The sequence below is a fragment of the Cygnus olor genome, chromosome 1, assembly GCF_009769625.2.
Source record: "Cygnus olor isolate bCygOlo1 chromosome 1, bCygOlo1.pri.v2, whole genome shotgun sequence".
NCBI lineage: Eukaryota > Metazoa > Chordata > Aves > Anseriformes > Anatidae > Cygnus > Cygnus olor.
This window is the reverse complement of record NC_049169.1, coordinates 16,883,348-16,910,998: the sequence shown is the minus strand read 5'-3', so window position 1 is coordinate 16,910,998 and position 27,651 is coordinate 16,883,348. Positions and strand designations below refer to the sequence as shown.

At 38.6% G+C, this 27,651-nt stretch overlaps 1 protein-coding gene across 2 annotated transcripts in view; it reads left to right on the top strand.

Moving 5' to 3' along the window:
- The first annotated feature begins 3,683 nt into the window (after positions 1 to 3,683).
- Positions 3,684 to 27,651, top strand: part of CERK (ceramide kinase) — a 46,182-nt gene continuing 22,214 nt past the window's right edge. Inside the window, exons 1-6 of one of the 2 annotated variants that reach the window (XM_040544740.1) lie at positions 3,684 to 3,941; positions 13,107 to 13,220; positions 14,304 to 14,426; positions 16,679 to 16,804; positions 17,401 to 17,464; positions 22,001 to 22,146. In XM_040544740.1, the coding sequence (XP_040400674.1) occupies positions 3,809 to 3,941; positions 13,107 to 13,220; positions 14,304 to 14,426; positions 16,679 to 16,804; positions 17,401 to 17,464; positions 22,001 to 22,146 (706 nt within the window). In that variant the 5' untranslated portion in view covers positions 3,684 to 3,808. The remainder of the gene's footprint in view (positions 3,942 to 13,106; positions 13,221 to 14,303; positions 14,427 to 16,678; positions 16,805 to 17,400; positions 17,465 to 22,000; positions 22,147 to 27,651) is intronic. The other variant, XM_040544741.1, reaches the window with a different exon arrangement.

Genomic DNA, 27,651 nt, shown 5'->3' with positions numbered 1-27,651 from the left:
TAATTCCCAAGCAGCTATCTAGAAACTTTCTTAGGGTATTCTTTCTGTGGAAGGAAAGAAATATTTCATAGTTATCAATGTGTGGTAAAAAATTTGCAAAGCAAAAGTTTTTCTTGATTTTTTTCCCAACTTTAAATCCCTTAGATTAAAACGTCAGTTCCACACTACCTGACCCACCTGCCACTGGGACAAGACCACAGCTGACTCTGGTACAGCTTTTCATCCAGGGCCTAGAGCCATCTCTCTGGGAGCACAGGGCTGAAGAGCTCCCTCGCAAGTCTGTACGTAGCTATGTGTTCCAGAGTTCCTGGTAAAAACCTGTGCTTCCCTCTTGCTTCCAGCATGGAACTGAGTACACTGACAAAAATATGATCTCTGGTGCACTTATGTGGCTGTTATCCAGCTTTCACCCTGGTTACAATAGTTTACATATATATATATTTTTTTTCACTTTAGACCTTCCGTTGTCTTAGATAAGATTGCAAACACGGTACCTTCTATTTCTGCCAAGGTATTACTAAGGGCATGCTTTGTAGTGCCCTGTGGAAAAAATTAGTTGCAAGGTCCTAATGAATAAGTCAACCTCCAAAAGAGTTGGAAGAAAGCCAGATTACTGTTTTGCAATTTAGCTCGAGTTCATAATGATTTAAATCAATGTTTTGTTAATGCGGGTCGCACTGAAGAGCACCTGTCTGCTCTTGTTGATTAGAAAGATGTACCTGGTTAGAAGACTTCCTTAATTGATTGCCTATATTATCATGTAATGATCCTCTTCAGTACAACATAAAGTTGCCCAGAGTAAGAACTTTTTATAGAGATAAACGACCTATTATAAAATCAGACACTGGGGAGAGAAAGGCAGCTTTAAAAGTTATGTTGTTTGCTGTACATATAAAATAAATGGGTCATAGAGACTGTATAAACCTTGTAAGTTACCTTGTGTTACCTTCCTGCATTTTTTCCACCAACATTGTGAATGGCGCTTGCTATGCAACGTATGATAGTTCCCGAGTTAAAACTGCAGCCCTTCCTGTGGCCTCTACGGACCTGCGAACAAAGTGAGGTCATTTGCAACCATACTATTTCTCAGGGTGGAACCCTGTCATCAGCCGTCTTCAGAGCAAGATTTTAGGCTATAAATCCTGCAGTGTACTGGCATCACCGCATCTGCTCTTCTGTCCCAGTGGTAATTGTAGGCTTATATAATAAGCAGCAAAACAATAATTGACACATGCATGCTTTAGCCTACAAAGTCAGACATGCTTTAGAAGTCCTTTCTCTATTCTAGTCAGGAAAGGAAATCATAAAATGCTAAAACTGAATGAAAAACAAAACAAAACAACCAACCAAACAAACAAAACATTGTGTTGCCTTGTAGTTGACCATTACTTTTGAAGGGCAAAAGCAAATGTTGGCGTTCAGGGGACTATCAGAGAGTGCCAGAGCATAGCAAACACAGCGCTGTTAAGAGTTCCTGCTCAACATCCCTGTAGTAGTGCAGAGGGAGCCCAAACCATGGACCAAAACACCATTATGCTAAAACGGTGTACAAGCAAGAAATAAGGGACTTCTCCTTATCTAAACAAATAAGGAATGTGGATGGGGAGTGCTGGAGGGCCTGCCAGTGATGCTAATACACCCTTATAGACTTTTAAGAGAGCTGAGAATATTTTATCAATTCTGTGTTTTACAATTGAAGGCTTTAGCATTAGCTAACCCAAAAATGGTATGCAAGTTGGTAAGAATGAAAAGAAATAATCATAGGCAAGAATTGTAAAAAAAATGAAGTTTTTATCTCTTCAGCTAGCATGGATCACAGTGTAAGAATATTGATTCAGGTGACTGTAGACTATAAAAGATTATATCTAATTTGCTCAGTGGTAAAAATGAGAAATAAGTACCCCTGCATAATATTTTAAATAAGACAGTGTTATATGACTGATCTGTTAGTTCCTGGAGTGTGTCTGAGGAGGTCAATGCTTAAAGAGGCTCTGCTGCATTGTACCAGCACTAGACCACGGTTTTCACGTTGCTGTTGTGGCTTGTAGAAATGGGCACAAATAATGGGAATGAAGCTTGCTAGATAGGGTACTACCCAAAACAAAAAGATTGTTCCTGGCCCAGGGATATTACGATCCAGGTGTAGGAGAGATGGCAACAGCTGATGTAGCTGGCACAATGCGAAGAGCCAGTGGGACGTTAATGGCTGCTAACCAGTGGATTTGGCTGACTAATGCTCACGACAGACTTTCACAACAAATGAGCTTTAATTTAAGCCTCAGTATAAAGAACTTTACAGATGTTTGAGTGTTTGTGGGGGGAAGGATTCCAAAATGTAAAGGAGAATACAGTTGATACAAACAAAATATTCCTTGAAAACGTGAAAGTGTGGAATACCTTGGTATCTTACAAAAATAAAATTGGCAACATCATGTTTTTCAAGGTCAGAGCAAAGGATGTTGCAATAATCAAGATACAAGATGACAAGTAGACATGAAACACATACTTGTTCAAGACTATTCCAAACACATAATTTGGATGACAATGACTAGTTCTTTTGTTTTCAGGAAATGAAATGAGAGTACATCGCCAAGTTCAAAGCAGAGTTCAAGTGCTCTTGCTCAAGCTCAAGCTTTTTAGACCCGTGCTGGCTCTGAGCAAAGCCAGCTGGAGCGTCTCTGCGTCATCCTTTGTGAAGCAGAGCATTGGCCCAAACAAGAACACACCAGTGATTTTTTTCTCTAAAGTCTGTGGAAAATATTCAGAATCAGGTCTGGAGTGAGGTCAGAGGCAAAGAAACTGCCTGTCACTCTGGCCTGTATTTTCAGTAGGGTGCTGATACTTACAGTGATGAGGTTCAATGACACCATGGAGGACTTGAAGGGCAGCAAAGGCTCAAGAGTTTAATCCTATTGAATTATTGCCAACAACAGGCCAATTATTGGCAGGGCTGGAAGCCATGTCCTGTGAGGAGCAGCTGAGGACACTGGGTTTGTCAGGTCAGGGGGAAAGGAGGTCGAGGGGTGACTGCATGGCTCTCAAACGTCCTGAGGAGGGGAGGAGGGGAGGGTGCTGCTCGTTTTTTCTCTGGTGTTTCTTGACAGGACACACAAGAATGGCTGAGCTGCCTCAGGGTAGGGTCAGACTTGACATTGGGAAAAACCTCTTTACGGAGAGGTTGGTTAGATGCTTGAACAGGCTTCCTAGAGAGGTCGTCGATGCATCATGCGTCAGTGTTCAAGAGGATAATGCTCTTAATGACAGGTTTTAACTTTGGGACGGCCCTGAAGCTGTCAGGGAGTTGGACTCGATGATCTCTGTACATTATAACTGCACGATTCGGTTCCAGTGCGCTCCCCTCAAACCTTGAAGTAAAACACAAACTACATCCACAGAAAGGAAGGCAGGGCTATCCTGAGAGCTCTGGCGGCTTATCCAAGCACACATTTTCACTTTCACTTCGAGAAGCGCTCGATCCTCCCTCAGAACGGACCACAGCACAGAACAGCAGCACGACCTACGAGCTTTATTGCGCAAAACCCCATTTCCCTACAGCGAGCCGCGGGTGCCGGGGCCCGGGCGTCGAGGCCTGGGTGCCCGGGCCCGGCCACCGGGGCCGTTCCTCCGCCCCGCCCCGCGCTCGGAGGCCGGCCCGGCGACTCTGTCGTCGGCGCTGACGCCTCGCCCCGCCTCGGGGCCGGTAGCGGCGGCCGAGGGGCGCCGTTAGCTGCCGGGCTCGCCCCGCGGGCGGCGGCCGCCCGCTCCGCAGCGGGCCGCGCCGGGCCCGGAGCTCTCGGCGCTTCCCTCTATGGAGCAGCAGCTCCCGGCCGGCCGGCGGCCCCGGCTGGTGTCCTCGCTGGGGCTGGGGCAGCGCTGCTGGGAGGTCACCTTAGACCAGGAGCGGGGGCTGCTGGCCTGGCGCCACCCGCGGCGGGGCGGAGGTGAGCGGGGCGGAGCGGGGGCGGCCGGGCCGCGGCGGAGCGGGGCGGGAGGGCCGCGGGGCACCTGCCGGGCTGCGACGAGGGCAACGAGGGCTGTGTCGTGCCGAGCCGAGCCGAGCCTCTTCCCTTCGTGAAGGATAAAAGCGGCCGGGCAGCGTGGCCCCGCGTCCTTAGAGGCAGTGTCTGGGGGTCAGAGTCCACCCAGGAGCGCTTGGAGAGCCGGCCCCGGGCTGGCGGGCACCGCGGGGCTGTGCCGGGCCCTTTGTGCAGCTCACGCCTTCCAAAACCCGGCTGAAAGCTGAGCCCGGCGCCTTACACGTGGGTGCAGCCGGCTGCCTGCTTCTCGGAGAGGGCAACTAGGCAGCAGAGAACGGGCTTTTGGTAACAAAGGGAGAAAACCCGGCCCTGTGGCTGGGTGAGACAACCGGCGGCTCGTTCAGTTCAAGCCCGTTGTTCCCTGGTGCCGTGGCGGCACGTAGCCTTCAAATTGTATTTACATCAATCACAGTACAACATGATACACTTACAGAACTTTAAAAGTGACTTTTTTCACCCGCATGACTTAGTTACAGCTAAAAAAACCCACTTTCATCCTGAAGCAGTGTTTCAGGTATTTTTTTTTCTTTTCAAGTTAGTTGTTTTTGAAGCAGTTTGCTTTGTAAAGGGCTTCGTGGAAACTTCCAAAGAAAGTTTAACTTTGTGAGTTCCTGTTTGGGAAATATTTATTACAGGCTACTAGTTTGTAATGCGGTAACAAAGCTGTTTGTAGTTCCCCGTTTGTGCAGTTTGAATAGTGCCGATTTATAAAACTGCAACTGGGAGAGATGACTGCCAAAATGCCTGAGAAAATTTCAAGATGACTTCTAAAAATGTCTTTGCATGAAGTAGATCAAGTTTTCTGCTCCTTATTTATTTATCAGATTCTTTAACCTTGTGGGTTTTATATGCTTATTATTCCCAGTAGTCTTATAGCCCTGCTAGCATGATATGTGGACATGTGAAAATGTTTCATGTCTTTCTCTTCACAGCAGCTGCTATAGAGTGGAAAACCAGAGTCATCTTCATTTTAGAGGTGGAGGAACTGAGACAGAGAGAGAGGAACTAAGTGAATGATAGAAAGTTTAACTAGAAGTTTATCTTAGGTTAAATGTAGATGTCTCTAGTCCCAGGCAAGTTCACAGACTTAGATAGTAAAATAGTTCTTCCCTTCTTAGCATGTACTTAAATATTTTCCATTTTTTTTCTTTTTTTTTTAAATCATAATGTCATAATGACTTAAGACTTTTTGAAAAAAGATGGGGCAAAGAGGAGGACTCAAAAAGAATTGTATGAATTTGATGTTGCAGTCTACATGACTGAGAATCAGTCATGTTTTAAATGTATCTCTTATTCGTGATAACATAAAAACATTTTTTGTCATTGTCCCCTTCCTGTTGGGCGTACACAATTTGACGTACTCTAGCATTTTTTCAGCAGTACTGCTGAAAAAGGTAATTTGAAACTTACTTTGGATGTGCAACTAAATGAACTTAAAACTTTGCAGACAAATTAGTTCCTTTTAATATGCTGAGTTTAATGGAATAAAATGCCTCTAGAGGAAGGTATCTGGATTTTAAATTTAATATACAACGTTTCAAAGTCTTTTGGGGACAGTTGCTCCCACAAGGTAAAGTAGCCCCTGCTATGGAGAGAATTCTGTTGAATTTTGTAAAATCCTTCTAAAAATCCTTTCTGAAGTTACTGGTTGCCTTACAGGCCTAGAGCAAGCTCAGTGGCAGCTCCATTCCACTGTATGATAACCTCCCTCAGACCATGAATGAATGCCACAAAATCCCACTAGCTCTATTATTAGTCCTCTGAGGTTTACAAGTGCTTATAAACAAGTTCTCTTGATTTATTGCTGGTGGGCCAAACCAAGTATGAGCCTGTCCTGAAGCCAGCTCCAATGTGGATGTCGGAATGCTGGGAGTAGTAGAAGGAGAGTGGGACATAATAATAAACAAGGCTCTTTTTCAACTGGTTTCTGAAACAGTACTCAGTTGGAGATTCCTTAAGTGGCAAGCCTGGTTACTGAGTGTGGTTGCTGTCCTGTAACACAGCTATTTGCAAGATTTTGGAAAATATGATACAGATTGAGAAGAGAAAAGGAAGTAGGAGAAGAAATAGAAATGCTTAAGTGTTCTGAAAGCACAGCTATAATTTATGTAGAGAACAATACAATAAATGAAGTATTCTAAAAGTCCTGATTAATTCATGTGTTTCCCGAGCTTGCACTTTAGTACCATCAGTTCTATATTTTTGCTGCCTGCATGTCTTTCAGCTTTTTTAAGACCTGGGATGGCTCATTGTGTTCTCTGCAATTATTTTGGAAACATGAGCAATGTACATGACGGTATATAAATAAGCTTTATAATATGGAAGATGGTTAGTTAGAAGCATATAATTTCAGAGGTGTAGCTTGACCAAGATTGATATCTTTCATCCATTTAGCCTTTGACTACGTGACTGCTTTACAGTATGCCTAAATATAGACTTAATTATGCAGTATAGGCATTCTGTATTTTTTTCTTCTTGTTGAATAGGTAGTTCTTGCAGTGAAACAGTCTTTAAACAGAACAACTCAGAGCTGCTTATATTCTGAGTATTTATTGCTCACTTGCATTTAACTGCTTGAGTTAAAATGATTCAGTATATATTTTGTCAAGGTTTTCAGACTTTCACAGATAAGGAACTAGAACTGTAGTTAGATGTACTGTAGAAGTACTGAAATATCTACCTCTTTGTTATTGCATCCAATTTCAGGAACAGATGAGAAACAATAGAGACTTTGTTCTGTTGTCTAGGAAAATGTGGTTTTGTAGAATATGGGGAGATCGTGTGGTTTTCCATCTTTGCACAACAATATAATTTTTTTGTTTGTTTTGAGAAAAACATTGTCAAGATGTCTTCTGTGAAGAAATAAGTATTGATTCAGCAGAATTATTTTTAATGCTGTCACTGAGAAGATACTAACAATAACAAAAACATAGCATGCTTGTTCAAGCCATGGTATGTTTTTAAAACTTTAACTCCTAAGTAATGTTTATTTTCCTTCCTCCTGTTAGGCCTTGTTTAACAGCATCATATTTTCAAGTGCAGAGGTTCCTGTTTCCTGTTCTTTGGTTGGACTAATTTGAACGTAGAATGAAAAGGTTTATCTGAATTTCTTCATGTGTTTCTCAGTTACTTCTAGCTATACACCTTTTTTTCCTAGACATGTCTTCATCTTCAAGCTTGCTGAAGAACATTCTTTTTCAACTTTGGAACACTAGTACATACAAGGTAGTTGTAAATCAGAAGTAGCTTATGCAAAGCTGCGGTGATTAATTATATTCTTTTATTATTTCCTCATGTTGATGCCACAAACTGTGGGGTGGTGTGTTTTTTTCAAGTAATACAGTTAAAACGTGGTGTACTAAATTTTGTAGTTTATGTATTGTACATATATACTTAAATGATTTAAGTCTTGGCTAGTTCTAAGGTAGCGTAAACACAGAATAAGATTCTTTAGTCATTTTTCTATTTTTTTATTCGTGAAGTACAGGAAGGAAAGGGATGATCAAAGTAGGCACGTTGGCTGTGTACCTTCCCTTTCTGTGTGTTCTTAACCTTTCTGTTTTTTTCCTTCAGAATTCTCCCTTGGCCCATTTTTTTTCAGCATTTTTCCCAAAAGAACCCCTTGAGGAAGCCTCAGTACTAGTGTTAACAAGACTGATGCCATTCTGATGATGTGGATTCTAGAGAATGCTCAGTTTGATAAACACAGTACAGAAACAACAGAGGTGGGATTACTTGGAAACTAGGTCTGTCCAGCACCTGTAGTGTGTTGATACATCCTTAGTCAAAGTCACCTTTCCTGAGTTGTTCCCAGCTGGCAGTGGGCATGTAAGGAAATCTGAACCGTGTTTTTTTTCTTGGCAGTTTCACTGACTATATTGAGCTGGTAGGATGTGGGGAATAATAGCCCTGACAGTCATTGTTTCTTACAGCGGAACATACTAGTTAAGTACAGATGCACACTTCATTAACCAATATGTTTTTCTGCATGTATCTCTCTGAGTTTTGTGGTGTTTTGGTTTTTTTTTCTTCTCATTGTTTTGGTTTGATTCTTTTTCTTTTTTCCCTTTTCTTTTCTTTAAGGTGAAGACATACATCTTGTTAGGTAACTTCTTGTTTTTAGCATTGAAATATGCATAGTTGATTGATTAGATTTAATTTGGAAATTTAAAAAAATAAACAGGAAAATGTTCTACAGTTAATACATGAAGGGAATTAGCAATTGTGTGTCCAGTTACATTAGGAACTGATTCATTGTCTATTGGTTTATGAAGTATATGAGGATTTATTTTGAATTGGCTTTCTATTTTTATATATATTCATATATGTATGTATATATATACACACATGTGCATACATGACTATTTTGTGAGATCATGGCCTTCAGCTTTTTCAGTGACTTTTCCAGTTTTGAATTAAATCACTTAGTCACAACTCCTTTTTTTGTTTCCTCATCTTTTTTTTTTTTTTAAGGATGTGAATTCTATGTAATTATGCTCTGCATCCCTATGCAGCATCTTCATGTAGTCTGATCTTTATTTGACACAACTTTTTCTAGTGTATGATCAATATAATGGAATGTACCTTCTGATGGAAAACTTTCTTGTTTTCTTGTTTCTAGGTGAAAGGAAAGCTTAAGCTTAGGATAAGATAACTTACTATTCATGCTGTCTTTCTGTAACAGTAAATAACATTAAATTAGTCTTCAAAGTGACTGAAAAAATATTCTTTCTTTTTAGTCATTAATATTTTTAAGTTAAAATAGTAGGCTTATTATTAAATTAATTCTGAATGCCAGTGTACTCATGGGGCTGAGCTGATTACTTAAGAATAAACTAAATATTATAATCGGAGACATTTGGTGGGTGTTTTTTTTGCACGCTGAAACACTAAACTAACATGTTTTAGAGAGAATTTGACCTGTAGGATACGTGGTTGGCTGTAGTAAATGAATAAATCTTGACTTGGGTTCTGAACAAGTTTGCTTGTAAACTCAGGAAGCGTTCTGTGGGAGTTACAGAGATGAAGCACTAAAAACGCATTCTAACAGATGAAAACACACTTTACAACTTTCAGTTCCTATTTTCACAAAGCAAACCTAGTCAGTGTGTTTACCTTACAGTTTTTTTTCCCCACTTGTTTAACGTGGGGAGAAGTAGTATGCATCTAACACAGTATTTTGCTGATTTGTCAGTTCGCACTTCAAGAGAAGAGTCTGTTAAGACTGTAAGAGCACTGAGCAAGACGGAGCGATGAGTGGCACAGCCAGTGTGGTGGGAAGATTGTTGTCTGTCTGTTGTAGTCTGTTTGGCCAGCAGGGCCAGACGTACCTAGGGGTGCATCAGGCCCAGCATCGCCAGCTGGGCAAGGGAAGGGATTGTCCTGCTCTGCTCTGCGCTGTGCGGCCTCACCTCCAGCACTGTGTGCGGTTCTGGGTGCCACAGTATAAGAAGGGTATAAAACTACTAGAGAGCATCCAAAGCAGGACAGCAAAGATGGTGAAGGGCCTAGAGGTCAAGACATACGAGGATGGCTGAGGCCCCTGGGTTTGTTCAGCCCCGAGCAGAGCAGGCCGAGGGGAGGCCTCATGGCGGCCTGCAGCTCCCTCACGAGGGGAGCGGAGGAGCAGGCACTGAGCTCTGCTCTCTGGGGACAGCGACAGGACCCGAGGGAAGGGCATGGAGCTGGGACAGGGGAGGTCAGGCTGGGTGTTAGGGAAAGGTTCTGCACCCAGAGGGTGGTCGGGCACTGGGACAGGCTCCCCAGGGCAGTGGTCATGGCACCAAGCCTAACAGAGTCAGGACACTTCTGGGCAATGCTCTCAGACACATGGTCTGATTTTGGGGTGGTCTTGTGTGGGGCCAGGGGTTGGACTTTATGATCATTGTGGATCCCTTCTAAGTCGGGATATTCTGTGATTCTATGATTCCCCTCTACTTGGCATTGATGAGGCTGCGACTGGAGCACCATGTTGACTTATAGGTCCCCTTGTACAATAGACACATGGACATGCTGGAAAAAGTTTAATGGAGGGCTTCCAAAAATGATGAAGGAATTAGAGAATAGTCTTCCAGCGGTGCCCAGTACCAGGGCAAGAGGCAGTGGTCACAACCTGGGACACAGGAGGTGCTGCCTGAACACCAGGAGCACTTCTGTGCTGGGTGTTTGACTGAGCTCTGGCACAGGCTGCCCAGAGAGGCTGTGGGGTCTCCTCCTTGGAGATCTTTAGAAGCCACCTGGACGTGGGTCTGGGCAACGTGGTCTGTGTGACCCTGCTGAAGCAGGGGGTTGGACCAAATGACCTCCAGAGGTCTCTCCTCACCCTAACCATTCTGTGATTTGGGCTGATAGGAATTGTTGAGCTCTGTTCAAACATAAATGCCATTGCATTCAAGCCTCGTTTTCCTAAGCTGTAGGGAATGTTCTGAATAACACATTAATATTTGAGAGAGCTTTGTATCTTTCTGGCAATTACTGTATTAGGGAGTGTAAGTTTTTGACTACTTAAAATTAGTGTATTCTGTCAGGGCAGTGGAGCTGCTTGGTGTTTTCACAGTGTCAGATAGTACTGAGGGGCATCGTTGGCATAGCTGGCATTCATAGAAGAGAAATTTCTCAAACACTTTCTCCAAACACAAAGATTTACAGAGGGAAGGTGAAATCATGGTGTTTGTTTGTTTGTTTTTGCCATTTTTTTGTTCAGGACCCTGTTTTTTAGCAGTATGTAACTCTTGTGGCGTAAGATTAAAAAATGCAGGTATTTAACTAGAACATTTATTGTTTGCGTTTTTTGACATATCTGTGAAGAGATTTGCTAGAAAAGCAAGACTTCCACAATTGTGATTCTCAGGTGGAGAACACATCTAAAGAACTAAGAGGGCTTAGTAAGACTGGTTTCAAGGTCCAGGGTTGTTAATATACGTTATGCAGTATGTACTAAAATACATGCTCCTAAGAAATGCTTTCAGTAATACTGGTTTGGAAGTGGTTTTTTTAAAGTTTGCTATTTGTACAGTTAGAAAGCTTTTTTTTCTTTTCTTTCTTCTTTTTTTAAGTACAGAAAATGCTTAATAAAACAATGACTTCTGTTCCTGCTTCTAGCATACATACTAAGTATCCAGCACATAAAACTATTTCTCAGAACGTTCATTACAGCATTGTCATTTAAATTTTGATCTAAATGTTGTCAGTTCTGTAGCATATCTGTGAGCAACATCAAAATGAGTTACTGAAGTGCAGCCTTTATAAATGTAATGAGCTTTCTTTCATATTCCGACATAAGGATAGGTGGCATAGCTGATAGAAAAATGAGAACTAAAAGCAGATCTAGAAGAAGAAAGGTTAAAGCACCTGCTCCCTTTTCTCAGTTTAGTGTTCCTTCTAGTCTATGTTGTTACTTGGATAAATGTTAAGTTGATAATCATATCGAGATTCCTAAAAACAAGCAGATTTTTGCTCTGAATGTCAGAAAGTCCAATTAATTGTTAATATGCAATATTAATTACTTGATGTAGTCCTACATTTGTATGTGTGTGATATCTACATATATGTTGAATATTTTTAGTGAGTTTGTCTTTGCTCTTATATCTTTATAGAGATTCTATGATTGTTGCATTTCCCTGTTATGCTTTAAATACAATAAATGCAGTCATTATAAGCTGCAATTTCTTTTGTAAGTAGTGAAAAGTATTTGAATACAGCCAGGTTCCTGAAGGAAGGTACTCATAGAACAGTTCACAGTAAAGTTGGAGACCACTAAGCATGTCTTTGGACTCAATCTTAAAATCTCTGTGAGAATACAAACCCTAAAGGAATATATATCGAGTTAAATACTAGAACACCTGTAAGGAAAAAAAGCCTTGCCTGTATAATCCTGAGCTCTCAGTAGAATGTGACAACACACAACAACTGAGAAGAGCTGTTGACAGATAGGACAGAGGAAAAAAAATAGTAGCAAATTAATTGTAGTCAGCACGGTGAAGAGCTCATGAAAAGTTTGACTTCTTTTACATTCCTTACTACCACCACACTACTTGTGCAAAGTAGCAAGAAAGTTGAAATACAGGGTAGAAGCCAGTAACAACAACAACAAAAAACAGTAACAAAAGTATTAGTGTTTGTTTTTTGTCTAATATCTCTTTATATCTGTCTACATGTGGAAGAGAAAGTATATTATAACAATCTCTTCTATAGTAAAAAGTATAATAATACAGAGTTATATAGTTATATGTATGTATATGTTTGTGCACCACTTGCTTGTACATAAATACACAGTGTGCTCTTTCAGTTCCTTGTTTTTTTTTTTTTTTGAGATAAGGTAAAAGTAGAGAAATTTTGAAATTGGTAATGAAAATGAGACAAAATTCTCAGTTTGACAGGAGTTAGGAAGACTGAGAATGTGTTGAGGGACAATGAGAGGAAAAAAAATGCGGGTAGAAGAAATTCTTTCATAATGTAAGAACAAGAGGCCTTTAATTCTGAAAAACATTACTTTTAAAGTTTATGGAAGGGAACTAGATTTAACAATACATAAACATAACATCTAGAATCTACTTCTTAGGAGGTCTTGAAGTTTGAAAGCCTGGTGGGATTTAAAGACTTAATTCTTATGAACGCCCTTCTTTCATAAGACAGCTACTTACTTGAAAATAACAAATAGCCTTTGTAGTTTCTCTGTTGCTTGATTTAGTTGCATGTTCTTTGAAATAGCTTGTGCTATTCACTCTTAAATGTCTGGATTAGGGGTCACTGAAGGGGCAATTTCCTTCCTCTGAAAGCAATGTTACTGGATTTTGGCTTCATGCAAAAACGTTTTTATACTCAGAACATCTAGCTTTCTCAGAAATCGTAGACACTTTAAACATTAATTGAGGTAGTTCATAGGTGGTTATCGATGATGTACTTTGAGTAAATGAGAGAGGAAATTGGAAACGTTCAGCAAACTTCTAGTTATGCTCTTGATTGTGCTTAATAAGCAGCTACTCTAATTGTACATCTACATCGTATGTAGAAACAAACATTCAGGTGCTGTTTTAAGATGTCAATGTGTAAGGTCTTGTGTTCACACAGAAAACTATTTTGTACCAACCTCTGAGATCATTGCTGTAGAAGAAACTGAACTGAACAGGAAACAGCGTAACACTGGCAAATGGCAAAAATTGGCAAAGCCACATGCTTTCACAGGTAAGGCAGATACAGTCTCAGGATGCATGTGTTAATTACCTTGTTGGAGATATTTTAGGGCAGATTGGAAAGTAATCTTCAGAATGAATAATATTTTTAACAGAAATGATGTGTATAAAAAATCTTCCAGTATACATTTAGAGGTCTTTAGTTTGAGAACTTGAACCCTTCCTTTAAGAACACATGCTTTGTCTGGTTATATAATGAAGTGCTAGCTCATGTCTTACATCTCTGCTGCTAAGTGGATCTGCAGTAGGACACTTGCCTTATGCTACTTGACTAGACAATCAGAAGAAAGGCTGGAAAAATGAGACCAAATGTTTGATTTTGTTTTGCGTTTGTGTTTTTTTTCTTAATTATTCCTAACCGTCAGAATATGTGCACGTAAATGTTCTTTGTGCTATTGACTGCATTCATAAGACAAAGTGCCAAAAAAAGTTCTGATTGTTTTGGGGAAACAGTAGTAAATTCTGTGCTGCAAAGCTGGGGATGCAGCGATTGCTCCCATTCAAAGGAGTATATTGTAGAGTACTTCCCTCACATTCAGTCCTTCAGTAGTAATGATTGATGATACTGTAAATGGAAAAGTAAGAGTGTTCTGATCTCACCAACCTAGTTCTTAATGTGCAAGAAGATTTAATCATTTTTTTCTCAAATTTTAGCTTTATGAAATTAAAGTCACCCTGTTCTGTTGGTTAGATGGGAGCTACTATGACAGCTTGCCTTATCATCTTAAGCTTACGGCCTTTTATATCACGTAGACATTGCAGATTTCAATATGGCTAAAAATATCTACAAGCTCAGAACTTTTGTATGTCTCTAATCAATTTATGGAGAATGGATTGCATTGGGTTTAAAAAGTGTTTATGTTTGAGTATCTGATATAAGGTAAGGACAGAGCATGTTTTCACTTAATTTTTTTGTTTCTACTGTTGATGCTCTGAATCCTTTCATTAGCAGGGGTTAGTACTTCTTTAAAAAGTCATATATTTGAGAGATCTATTTGAAATGCATGTCATTTCACCAAACAGTCTCATTGTGCCTCTTCTTTTTTATTATTTTTTAATTTTTATTTTTTAATAGTGTATTACGTGAAAAAAGCCCGAAATCACCGCTGGTGGTGCAGAGATGTGACGTTTTGGTGCGTTGATGAGAACTTGTGTAACCAGTGGACGCAGGCACTGAAGGAATTACTTGAAATGCAGAGTAAGTTCGACAAAGCACTAACATTTGCAACATCATTTTACAGGCATGTACTTCAATCAAGATTATTTTGAGATTTTTGATATCTTTTTTAAACTCTTAAGGCTACCTTAAGGTGAGGCAGGTGGGGAATCTTCTTGTCACTACTTTGCATCTTGCTGTACTTACATCTGTAAGCTGTACTGAGTGAGTGTTTCATCAGCCAGGACTATAGGTGTCTTATACCTTTTTTGTAAATTATTTTTGCAAAGTAAGGACATAGTGGGAGCTTAGCAGCATCTTTAAAAGATTCTAGCTTTGGAGAATGTAAAGCGTAGATGTAGGCTCAGAAATCTGAGATATTCTCAAGATCCAAGGGCAAGGGTTGTAGGAATTATTGGACTTGTGGGTGGCTTTTTGTGCTTATGTGTCACATATCCACTCTCAGTAACAATGTACCTTATCTAGGTCAGAGTTCCAGGTAATAATTTCTGGAACTCTTGGGCATCTACTTTTTGGAAGGCTAAGAGTAATTTTGCAGGAGTCATTCCTGACAGAGACAACTTCATAGATGTCAGGGAGCAGCAGGAGCAGGACGACTCCGTGGCAGAAGGCAAGGTAAGGGTGACAACAGCACAGGCAGTGCCCTCACTGGCCAGGGTACGGTCCCAGTGTTCCTGAGCAGGACAGGGATAGCAGCAGGTCCCATTTACAGCCCAGACACGACAAAGAAATCAAGTCCATCCAGAGCAGCAGGAGGTGGGACTGGAGGCAGGACTGGGGACAAGCTACCTACAGCGTAGAGCTCAGCTCCATCTGAGAGAGAGAGAGAGACAAATGGGGAAGGGCCTGGAGACAGTTACACATACAACATGACTCAGGCAAGGCCTAAAAATACCTAAAAATAGATACTTAACAAAAAAATGTTCTTTTGAACAGGCATCGGAAGTGTGCATCTCACCATTTTTTTTCTTTTGTATGTGTTACACCTGAGGTATGTCTTCCAATAAAATTTTTAAAGAAATGGGTTTTGTGCACCTGTTCACTGCATCCGTGAGACATGTGGCCTGGTCAGACATCTCTGAGTACAAACGTTCATTCAGTCGGTAACAAACAGTTTCAAAAAAGGTAACAGGTTCTCAGAGAGGATGGTGCTTTGGCGTGTGGTAGCTTTAAACCATTCAAAAAGTCTAGCTTGGGTGGATTTATTATGTGTGTTGATCTAATAACTCTGTTTATTCTTTTAAAATAACAATTTAGAATGTCGTCTGAGAAGGTACAAATGTTATAACAGATGTGTTCTATTAAAAAAAAAAAGTGTCTCTTGGTGTAGGAAGCATTACCATTTCAGGTATCTATTGGTACAGAGATATAATAATTGTTTTCATCGCCACCGCCAATGTAAACCCATAGCAATTTGAACAAACTTGAAATAGTAATCTCAAAGGTCCTTTCTGAGGAGAAGGGCTTACATATGTAGGGCAAACTTTTGCTGTTGCAGCATGTAGTTTTGTGAAATACCCTCATTGCTTCTTTATAGCACAAAGGAAATTCGCTTTAAATATGCTACCAAAGCAGCAGCACTGTTTACATAAATTAATGGAAAAGTATTTGTATGTATGTCTCATGTGGAAGTTCCTTTCCTCCTGCTGCGCTTGGATTTTTTGTCCTGTATGCCTGTGCTACTAACATCATGTAGTGGGAATGTGCTGTGAGAATAATATGCGTGAGACTAGCCACATGGAGCCAGACAAAAGGTCTGTATTGGCAAATACTTCATAAGAGCATACAGAGCAGAGTGAATCCTACATCCTCTGGCACAGTAGCCTTAGCTTCCAGAAAGGTCTTACAGCCTCTGGCTCAGGTAGTTTGTATCCACTCAGAATGATTTTTCTCCCATTAGTTTTCTACTGTGCATGCATGCGTTTAATTCTTTGTAACTGATACAACTTGTGAAACTACAACATGAGGCAGAAATCCAGATCCCAGTTACATATTATTTGCTTATTCTTCAAGTTTTCTACCTAGTCATACCATTTGATGCGTTGCGGTTCTGCTGGTATGAAGAAAAAAAAAGTAATCAACATTGCTGATCCTGAATTTCACCTGCTGTCTTATTACCCATTCACTCAATTTTGTCAGTATACTTGGTATGATAAACAAGGTAGAAGAAACAGGTTATGTTCACTTTAGCATTTTCTGATTTGTTTTTGCATAGCTTGTTGAATTTTTTTTTTGAGTTAAAAAAAAAAATCTTATTTTTTACCTTACTGCAGAGTGTAGACCAAAGCAGTTGCTTGTGTATATTAATCCATACGGAGGAAAACGACAAGGGAAGAGGATTTATGAACAGAAGGTTGCTCCACTCTTCAGTCTGGCTTCTATCTCCACTGATGTTGTTAGTGAGTAATGAATATTTCAGTATCTTAATACGCTACTCAGAAATGTCTTAAAGAGTTGGTATGGTGTTTAAGTTCCTTCTGTTATTTTACCTTTTCTTACTAAGTGAATGAATCTAAGCAGTAGAGAGGGAACGTTTTCTAGTTAAAGTGTAAATACCCAGATAAATCATGACCTTATGTCCATTTTCTGCTTACTAGGTACAAACTTAAAATAATTTGTAAGTTTGGGTAGTTCTGAGATATTTGATCTCTTCATCTATAATAAATACTGTTTTTTCCTCTCTCTTTCAGTTTTACAGTTTAAAAACAATTGTTCACTTGAAAAATATTTCGCTAAAAATTGTGCTATATATAGCCATGTATATATATATATATATATATATATATATAAATATATATATCTCATAGTGCTTGTCTCTTTCAATTCTTTCCTTGGCACAAAATCATTTGAAGCACTTTTTATGGGCAAGCTGTTCTTGTGGGCATACTGACAATAGAATCATGGTTATTAATAAATTAATAACAGTTTTAACAATCATATCTTTTTATAACAGTATTTTTAGAACAGTAATTTTTATGTGCTCATTTCTTCATAGTAACTGAACATGCTAACCATGCTAAGGACAACTTATTTGAAGTTAATATTAACAAATATGATGGGTAAGTAACTTCATTTGCTCCTTTTTTTCCCCCTCACTGATCTATTCTGTATTCTGTCTCTTGTAGTCTCTAACTTAAAATAGTAGAGTTCATTGGTGATATGTTTATTGCAACAGTCGGAAGATGCAGGACATGTTCCTTTCTGTATGAGGTTATTCACGTTTAGGAGTGTCAAAGAAAACTGAACCATTTCAGTAAATCTGTTCAATATGTAATATATTCATGTGTAGTATAATGATATTTGCATGAGATTGGTGTGCAGAAGATCAATGTAAGATTACTTTTGCTGATCCAGAAGCTGAGTGTTCTGTGATAGCCTGAGAAATATCCTGTAGAGTTTTGTAGTAGGTGATCTTGACACTTACATGAGTCCAAAAAACTGTATTAGTGTAAAATCATGCACTATTTAGAAATGTTTAATAAAGTTCCTTTCACCAAGTGCAAATAACTGCTATGTCATTTGGCTTTATTTTTTTCACCAGTTTTGTTCTGTTTGTGAAATTACTGGTTTAAAAGAATACTTAGCTGAATAATAAAATTGCATTCCCTCATTAAGTCAATTGTAGAAGCGGAGTATTTTTAATGAATAAACTAATCAGTTCTGTTTCATGACATGAAATGAGCCATATGATTGTAAAATTGAAAATGTATGCAGAACCTATGCAAATAAACTCTCATAACTACAGTATTTTAAAATTATATCTTACTATGGTTGTAGGCGGGTACTTTTAAGTTCATAAACTGAAAAAAAAAAAAAAACAACTAACACTTAGATTTACAAGAGTACTCTGAAAATATACTTGCATGGTATAAATCAAGTGAAGGCATGATGTTGACAAATTGTAATTGTAAGAAACTACATTCACAGATTGAATTCCTAGACCTGCTTTAAAATAAGTTGACTTTATGTAAACCGTTTTGACAATATTGGCATTTTCCTTGATTTTGCAGATATGCAAGGAAAATAACCTAGAAAAAAGCTATTTAAGATTTTTCTCCTTTTCATCTGACTTAAGTCATTTGAAGTATATAATACTGAGGATTGGTGGCATCTCAATACAGAGTGGGAAAGAGAATCAAGGAAGCCAATGTCTAGAATTGGCTATTGTATGAGATGGTGCCCAAAGTGGTAATCAATCATTCTGTCCTGCAGGGTTTGTCAAGGACTATCAAAACAGGCTACTCTTAGGTGAGATTCAAGAAGGTGTAGCTGAACTTGTTAGTGTGGATGGGAGGATTCCATTTCTACTGTAATATAATGTTTTAGCCTTCACCCCTATAGACTTAGTCTAGTAAAGTATTGAGAAGTGGAACTTCTACAACTTAAAACTTCTAACGCTTTATATTGATGCAGATTATATGTATTATTGTAAGCTGTGCATATGTGTATTCTCATTAAGGCCACTTACCGTTTCATCAGAAAAATAAAAGTATTTTTCAGGAGGTTCAGATAAATAGTTAAAAAAGTTTTCAAAATAAATAGTTAAACAGAAGTTGGGACTTTTGGGGAAAGGAGGAAGACTACTTAGGAAATGTTGCAACATCAAAGTGGGAAGACAAGCAGAGAATCCTTGCCTTTCTAAAAACAAACAAAAATGTATAGCTTAAAACCAAAACCGCATGCAACAAAACAGCCAGCTTAATCTCACCGTGCAGTATGTATATAAGTAACTGCAGAAGTTGGATGTTCTAGGAAGCTTAGGAATAATAGGAACAACTTGAAGCTTAACGGTGACTTTAAGATAGCATGGTGAGTTGTTCAGCTCTAAAGAGAGGTGATTCTACCATCTGGGGATATATGCCAGAATTAAAAGGAGGAGATGAGCCTTCCCATCCCCGAAGATATCTTTTAAAACATGATGGAATCCCCTCCTAGCAACTTGCTTTTACACCAAGTGGCAGTGACCAATTGTAGTGGTACCCAAAACATTTTTGACGGATTGAAACAATCTCTAGTGTAGATGTACTTACTCATTTTAAAGGTTCTCTAAATCGCTCTTTGGTAGTTCCAGCTTAAATCTTGTTCTGGTGGGGGTTGTTTTTGGTTTCCCTACCATGACTGAGAAGAACAGTTGGCCAGAGAAGTGCAGCTTTTTAGAATCTCAGAGTTCTTCCATTCCCAGACTGGGCCTGAATGGCAGGTACCTTGAGAACTGCATGCTGTCTTTCTAAGCCTGACTTTAGACCATTGTGTATGTTTCTATGGTGAACAGTAACATTAGGAAGCAGTTCTTTTGCACATTATTAAACAGCAGATCATGTGGTTAAATGGAAGATTGAAAAAGAATGTTTCAATCGCATAAGCGTGTGTTTCTCTCTAAGTTTAGTTTATTCTTTTCACATAGAGGGAAAGCTTTGGATTCCTACATCTAATTGTTGTTCACCTGTCCTCATAAGTCACTTCTGATAAGTGAGTTTTCCTTCATTCAGTGATGAGATTCTTCATTCAATCTACAGATTCCCAATTTGGGAAAGCTGTGCTTGTAATTTTGGAACTAGATACAGGATTCTTATTGATAATTGCTTCCTTACCTTCCAAGTGTATATGCTGAGGCGTATTGTATAAACCTCTTGTGCATGTTTCCTGTTTGTTCTTCCCATTTCTCCTAATAAGAATTTCCCCTGGTGAGTGTACTGATCCAATAGCTCAGTGACAGAGCAGCTTCCCCTTGAAGATGCTTAATTAAAGTAGCCAACGTAGTTACCGTATAGCAGGTTCTTGTACGTTATTATGCAGAACTACATATGTTAATGGCATATATTAATGCTCTAATATTGTACAAATAATGACTGTTTAGAATAAATCTGATGTGCATGAGGATAATAGTGATTCATATATATGCCTGTTTCACAGGTCTGTGGAAAACTTTCATTTTTTTTCTTCTAGTTTTTGAATTAGTTTACAGAATTGCAGAAAGGTTGAGGTTGGAAGGGAGCACAGCTCTTTTAAAACTCATTTGTTTCATGGCTACTCCTGAAGTTCTGAATGTAATTTATTTTTATTATCTAACAAGTGAAATGCTACTCCATTAGAAAAATAAACCCAAAATGTAAGAAACACTTTAGGAAGATGTCTTTTACAGTAGTCCTTCACTAGGGGCCTTCATACATGTGCCTCATGCATTGATGATCATCTGATGTTTGCAATCAGCTTGGTCATGCTAATTTTGTATCAGTGAACTTTTTCATTTGTCAGTTTAAAAAATTACCCTTGGTAGGAATAGAAGTTGATATTATTCTGTTATCTCTGAGTCTGGATATACAATTTGTTACAAATAGAACATAGACCTTAAGCTGAGGTGGAAATTTTTGACCACTTCCTCTCCTCCTTAGAAGCTGCACAGAAAGATGAGACAGTTGAAGAATAATGTATTTAAGCTTTGAGGAGATAAATTCATTATAATGAGGAAACACAAACCTCCTTTTCTCCCTTCTCGCACAGTCTCTTAGGTGTTGACTTAGACCTGGACAGTATAAGACTGTCTTCTCCATTAATGGGAAAAAATTGTTTATTGACAATAAGAGAATTCTGAAAATACAATAATAGGTCTAAGTCATCGATACTTAAAAACTAAATCAACTAACTTGTCCTATGGGATGAGTGCTCATTCTGCAGTATCTATTGCTGACTGTGGAAGAGTTGGTGTTTATGCATTGGAAATGATTGCTATAGAAAACAGGAAATGTTCCAAATCATGTATAATTTTGGATTTGTCATGTGTTCCTTCAAAGTGTATTGGAAGTAGTCTTTCGGTTACAGAATGTTCATGCTTTTAGAGTTCAGAGCGTGCATTTTATTATTGTGCATGAAATGTATACTGCTGTAAATTAGTCTTTTACTTCCTAGTATTTGCTTGGGTGTGGACACTGCTGAGCTTTAACATATTGAGGATCTGTGTAGCTGCTGCACCAGCTCTGACCTGAATTAATTTTGCAAACCAAAGTTTTGCTTCTGGTAACATTTAGAACTCTGTTTCATTATGAGTGGTTATGTAGATATACATGACTTCTGTCTGTTTGGGCTATCAGCACGTTCAAAAGAGCATGCAAGCATGCATTTTTCCGTTTTTGACTTTCATATCCCTGCTAAATGAATATTGTAAAATGGCACGCTTCTGCTTGAAGCCACAGATATTAAACTTACCTCTCGCTTTTCAGTAAAGGTACCCTATTTCCATTTTGCTTACTTAGAAAGCTGTGTGTGCAGTCCTGTTCAGTGTTTTCCTTGTATAGTGATTTTCCACAGATACCTGTCTGTCTGCATACAGCAATAGAGGACAGAGAAAATTTTTAGGTTGCATTCCAACATTTTTCAAACATTAGAGAACCATCTAGGCGCATTTGTAGTTGTGTAGCTTGAATTTTTTTTCTGCTTTTTGTTTAATGCCAAGTTGACTGTGAGCTACTATATTCCGTAAAAACTGGAGGAGGAGATAAGAACAACTATATTTGATGTGCAGTGCATGCCCTAAGTAGAACACTTGCCGTGTTGTTTATTGACTGTTAGTGTGCATTCTAATTTGTGTTTCCTGGCAGTGTTGTTTGTGTTGGTGGGGACGGCATGTTCAGTGAAGTGATGCATGGTCTCATTGGAAGAATGCAGAAGGACTCTGGCATAGACCAAAATAATCCCAAAGCACCGTTAGTCCAATGCAATATAAGGATTGGCATAATCCCTGCTGGTAAGAAAGGGTTAACTTTCAGTTTACTTTATTCATTTCTTGTTGAAATTCCTTCTATTCATAACTTCTTGAAATTAGGCCTAAGCGTGAGATACGAGCAATAGTATACAATAAAGACACCTAACTGTAGCTCTTTGTATCCCAGTATAATTACTGATCGTATGCACTGCTATTTGGGAAGGATGCATTGCAAAGGAAAGGAAATCTTAAATGTGCAACTTGAGAATTTGTTGTTTGTTCCTTGCTCTCTTAGTTCTGTGGCTCATTTTACGTTAATACAAGATAAGATGTTGACAGTAATGTCTTTGGTCATCGAAACACATTAATGAGTGAAATTTATTGAACAGAGACTTAACCTGTGGGGGCAAAAGTGTTGTGTGTGTTTCTGGTTTTGTTCTCCTTCAGTTCCAAATGCTCCACAAATGTTGTTAGAATTGCAGTAAGACCATCCCACTGTTCTGGCAACAGGTTATTTCTGGTTTGTGGTTGTTTTTTTTTTTATATATATATTTTTATTTGTTTATTTTGTTTTTTGTTTTCCCATTTGTTATCACAGAAAACATAAAGCAACTGCAGCTGGGGAACAGTCCTCAGGTTCCAGATAGCTGCATTTTCTGCCCGGGCTACTTTTGGTGCCAGACGCTGTACCTTCACAGTTCAGCCACATAGCGTCATTGAGAGGCATTTGTCTCAGGATTCAGTTCTTCAGTGATAAATTTAATTTTTATTGACCACAGTCACTGTTTGGATTAAGCTTGTTGTTAAATCTAGTGGCCTACCTGTTACCTCATCCCTGCCAGTTGGTGGGATGCCTTAAAAAGTGGACTTAAATGACTCTCTTGTCCAAGATTGGATTCAGTCTTGCAACTCTTTAATGGCAATTATGTGCGATTTTATATTATTTATCTGCATTTATTATTTATATTATTTATCTGCATTTATTTTGTGGACTGTGTGGAAAGACAAGTGCACTTTCTGGTGTCATTGGTATGCTGTTCTCTTTTCCTTGTCAGACAGTTGAGATTTGAATTAAAGAACTGATATGAAATAAATACTGTGAGTTTCTAACTAGAACTGAAACACAGACTTTATCCGAAAATTTCACATCAGCAATAAAAATACACCAGGTGAAATAGAACATAGTACCCTCAGGCTTTAGGTGACTAATTTTATGTTCCTTGTATCTTCAAGAAGAATGTATCTAAACCTAAACATCTGAATTGTTGCTCAGAAAAAGCTTAACAGCTTCTGCTGGTAGATGTCTAACTGTTACTGTATTGCAAGTTGTAATGTGAATATCCCCTTATATTTTTTCGTTCCTGTTAGCTAGCACATTAAGGGTTCTGTGTAACCCTGTATTTAACTGTAATCTGTTTTTATTTGTTGAAACTTTGTATTAAAATCAGTTTGTATATTAACCTTAAAGAATAGAATGTGAAGTGCTCTACCCTTCATTTCCCTTATTAATGTTTATTTCTTGGATTAAGGAGTTCTGCTTACATGATTTGGTTTCAGAAAAAAATTGCCTACTGGTGATACTAGTGACCATAAAAAGACTGTTTAAAAAAAAATAACAAAACAGAACGTCAGTGTTGAAAGCTATTTCTTTGTCCCTAGGAAAAGGAAATTAGCTATTAGCATCATAAAATCAAAAGATTTAACCTTGCCTTTTCAACAATTTCTTAATGAGTTTTTTTCCAGTCGCAGCCAGGAAGTATGAGCTTCACTGATCCTTTAAAATTGCTCATGTGTGTCAAGCTACTTTCTTCTCTGATGTACTTCAGTGGTTTTGTTGTTATTTTTGTCTGCTGTAGCTGTTTGCTATCTGGATGCATAGTGCATGCTGTGTTCCGGAACTACCATGAGGTACATCCAGCCTTGTAATCGGTGCTAAGACTCAAATATTTTCTTTAAGTCATTATTCTGATGCTTCCAAAGTTGTTTACAATGATGTATAAGGAAGCTGGTCTTGAAATTCTGTTAATTAGTTCTTTGGAAGTACAGAAGATACAAACAGATCGAGATACGAATTATGTTGTACAATATTTAAAATGCTTCATTATTGAAATACGTGAAAGTGCCTGTGGGAATATTATTTTGATATATTTATCAAACTCACTGAACAACTCTTAACCCTTTCTTAACACATCTAGCTATCACGGAGACCTGAGATTGTGTATGAAATAGCCAAGCCCATGCGTTGCAGGATGCTTGGGGAGGCAGCAGGACTTTTTTTCCAGACTGACGAAACTTCTTGTGAAGCTGCTCTCTGTGGTGCTTACCTGACTGTTGTGCGGTTCTACACTTCACTTGACGTGATGGAGCTGTGACCATGTATTGACTCTAGCAGATCCCCTGGTTCTCAGAGTAGTTCAGGGAGAATTTATTCATTCCAGAATAAATGAAGTCTTTAAAAGGAATATTTTAAAGCTAAACTGACAATCCTGAAATACAGCAGGTAAAAAGGAATAAAGCAATGCAAATCATAAATACAGGAAAGCTTGATGCATAATGCTTTTTTAGTTCATTACAACCAACATTTTCTTAAAATCCTAAGAACATGTCAACTGATACTGACGACAACCGTTACCCAGGGATTAAGTTCTAAGTGTGTCTTCTGACACACGGACACGTGGAGACAATTTATTCAGTGAGGACAGGTGCCTGGGATAAGGTGACAGTGTCTCAGTGGTTTTTCTTTTTTTCTTTTAATCTTTTAGTTCCTAACTTCAAGCTGCGTTAGCAGAAACGTGGCAGGTTGCTGCACTTTTGTTGCTGTGGTTAAACACTGTCTACATTCAAACTAGCACTCAATTCAGCAGGCTTAATCTTTGCTCAGAAACCGTCAATTTAATTGAACAGAGATTTGAAACTACAAATGAAAGAAAGATTTAATGGTAAAACACCTTCACCTATATGATCTTTTTTTGAGGAATTAGCTTTATTTCATAGGCAGAATCCCATTCTGCAGAATCTTTTTATAAAGTCAATGGTACCTGTAAGTCGTAATTCTTATTTTCTGAAGCAAGCCCCTACGTGGCTCTTTCAGGGTATCTGGAAATACACTAAGGAAATAGAGTAGTCTGTCTTCTGTTTAAAAATATCAGTTAATCTTATGATTTATTCTACATTTTTATGAAATAACTTGTTTTTTAAAATGCCATGAATAAAGGCTCCTATTCACATGGCTTTTGTAACTTCTGAACTTCTGTATTAGTTGCAGCTGTTCCTAAATCTGCCAATGTAAATTGACTGACTGCTGTTGTAAACAGGTTTCTTGTTAAAAGTACTTAGAGGCAACCTGACAGTTCTACACTTAGTGTGTAACTACAAGTCAGTGCACCTAAAAAAACCTTCTCTTTAGTTATTACTTTCTGCTAGTACCAGCTGCCCTTAAAGCACATACAGCTGTGGTTTTTTCCTACAGCCAGAGTGGCCGTATGCCTGCATATAACTTGAAACCAGAGAAAACCTTTTATATTGGAACGTGGCACTGAGGTTTCGTCCACGTGTTTTAGTATTAAAGTGATACCCTCTAGAGTAAGCCAAAGTAATTCATTCTCCTTCCTAAACCTGGCACAGAAGAGGGGGACAAAGCTGTCAACAGCTGTTGGAAACTCCTCTAGTAAAAGAGAACCGATTAGATTAAATGCCTTTATGATCTCAGCAGGTAAAAAAATCCTGCTGCATGCTGTGCTGTGGCATAATACTAGTGCAGGTTTTCTCTTTCCAGAAACCGAGCCTGCCAGTCTACCCTGGGAATAGGGGAAAAATCTTTCAAGTACTGGAGAGTATTGAGTAAAATGCAGAAACAAAGTGTTAATTGTCATAGTGATTTAGGCTTCTAGTGCATCCAGATTCCTCTTGCTTTTGCTGCAGTCAAGGATATGAACTCTTAATGCCTAGGATTGAAGCATGAAGGGTGATTATAATCAGCATGTTGATGTGTGGCTATTGAAGCTCATGTTAAAACCAGCAGAGACTTCGTACGGGAAGGTTGCATAGAAAAAAGATTCATTCACAAATTTCAAAACCAGCTAGAAGTGAAATCATGAAGTGTGACTGGACTCCTATACTACTGCCATCTAGGCTGTAAAATTTCTCTTGGAAAATGTGTTAAAGCATAGCGTAAAAAGCTATCTTTTTTTTAAGATTCCAAATGACGTATCTGCAGCCTTCCCGGTTACAATATTTGTAATATTTAATGACCTTTGCAGTTTAGTTAGCATCTCATTTCAAGGATGAGTACATTCAATTTGGAAGGTGAAGTCCAATGTTTTGTGTTTCACCTTCATCATTTTAAATTGGTTATACTCCTGGAAATGACTGTTTTAGAGCTAAATACTGCATTGGATACGGTGGGGCTGCTATGAGAACAAGTCAGTCAAGATTACTTTTCCCTGTAATGTTTGTGATTTTAATTTCATCTTCTAAATTTGCCATTATTACCATTTTTGATATGCTGTGGTACTGAACTTCTGCTGAAGTGATTATCTACAAGAATACAACAAAAAATGCCCCAAATCCTTCTGAAGTGTTTCTTTTTAAGCTAACCTAGCATTCTGCAGATGTGAAACTGATTTATTGGTTTCTGGGTGCCCAAGCCATCCATCTCTCCCTGTAACAGTAACTTTGCCTCCTTACTTAGGAATGTGTCAGATCCTTGTCCTTTAAAAATCACTTCCCAGCAAAGTCACCGTCTAGATTTTTCGAAGTACTAAATGATGCTCAACCAAGAATTAGCATGATATTTTCTTGATGGGTGCCTAAAAATGATGACTTTACAAAATTTTGGCTTTATAAAGATAACATAAATGTACAAGAACCATAATGAAGCTGTTATTGTATGCAGTGGAAAACCCATTGCCAAGGTAATTTCTCCCTGAGGATTCAGAATACACTGTAGAAATGCCTGTCCAATTGTCAAGGGTATCTCACATTGAGCAATGCTCTTGAGTGCTAAGTGCGTTACTATTTCTCTGTTAAATTCACTGCTTGCTCTAGGATCAACATCGAGCTGACTGTTGCTTCTGTCACCTGCTTAGTTTAGTACTGCAGTGACAGTCGTCCAGTTCTTTGGAATTTGTTTAGTTTTCCATCAATAAAAGTGCAAAAGTGAATAGTCATAGCCCAAAGAAGGAGCATGTGTTTTGTTTTGAGAAGACTTAGTGGTAAGTTAGTAGTCTTAATCATTTGAAAAATGATATTTGAATGCTTTGCCTTTCCTCTTATTTATTTCGGATGGTAAACATTGATTTTGTCCACAGAATCATCCATGTAACCAGTTAGAATGACATTTGGTTTTGCTTATTACTTTGGTATGCTATGACCTAAAGCTTGAAAAAAACCTTGGTTAGTTTTTATATCATTAACATTAAAAAAAATTAATTTGCGGATGGGAAGAAAGTGGAAGAATTTACCTATATAGCAATTGTGTGGCTATATAATACCTCCTAGTAACAAACAAACTCTTGGGAAAATGGGTTAATGAAACATACATCATGT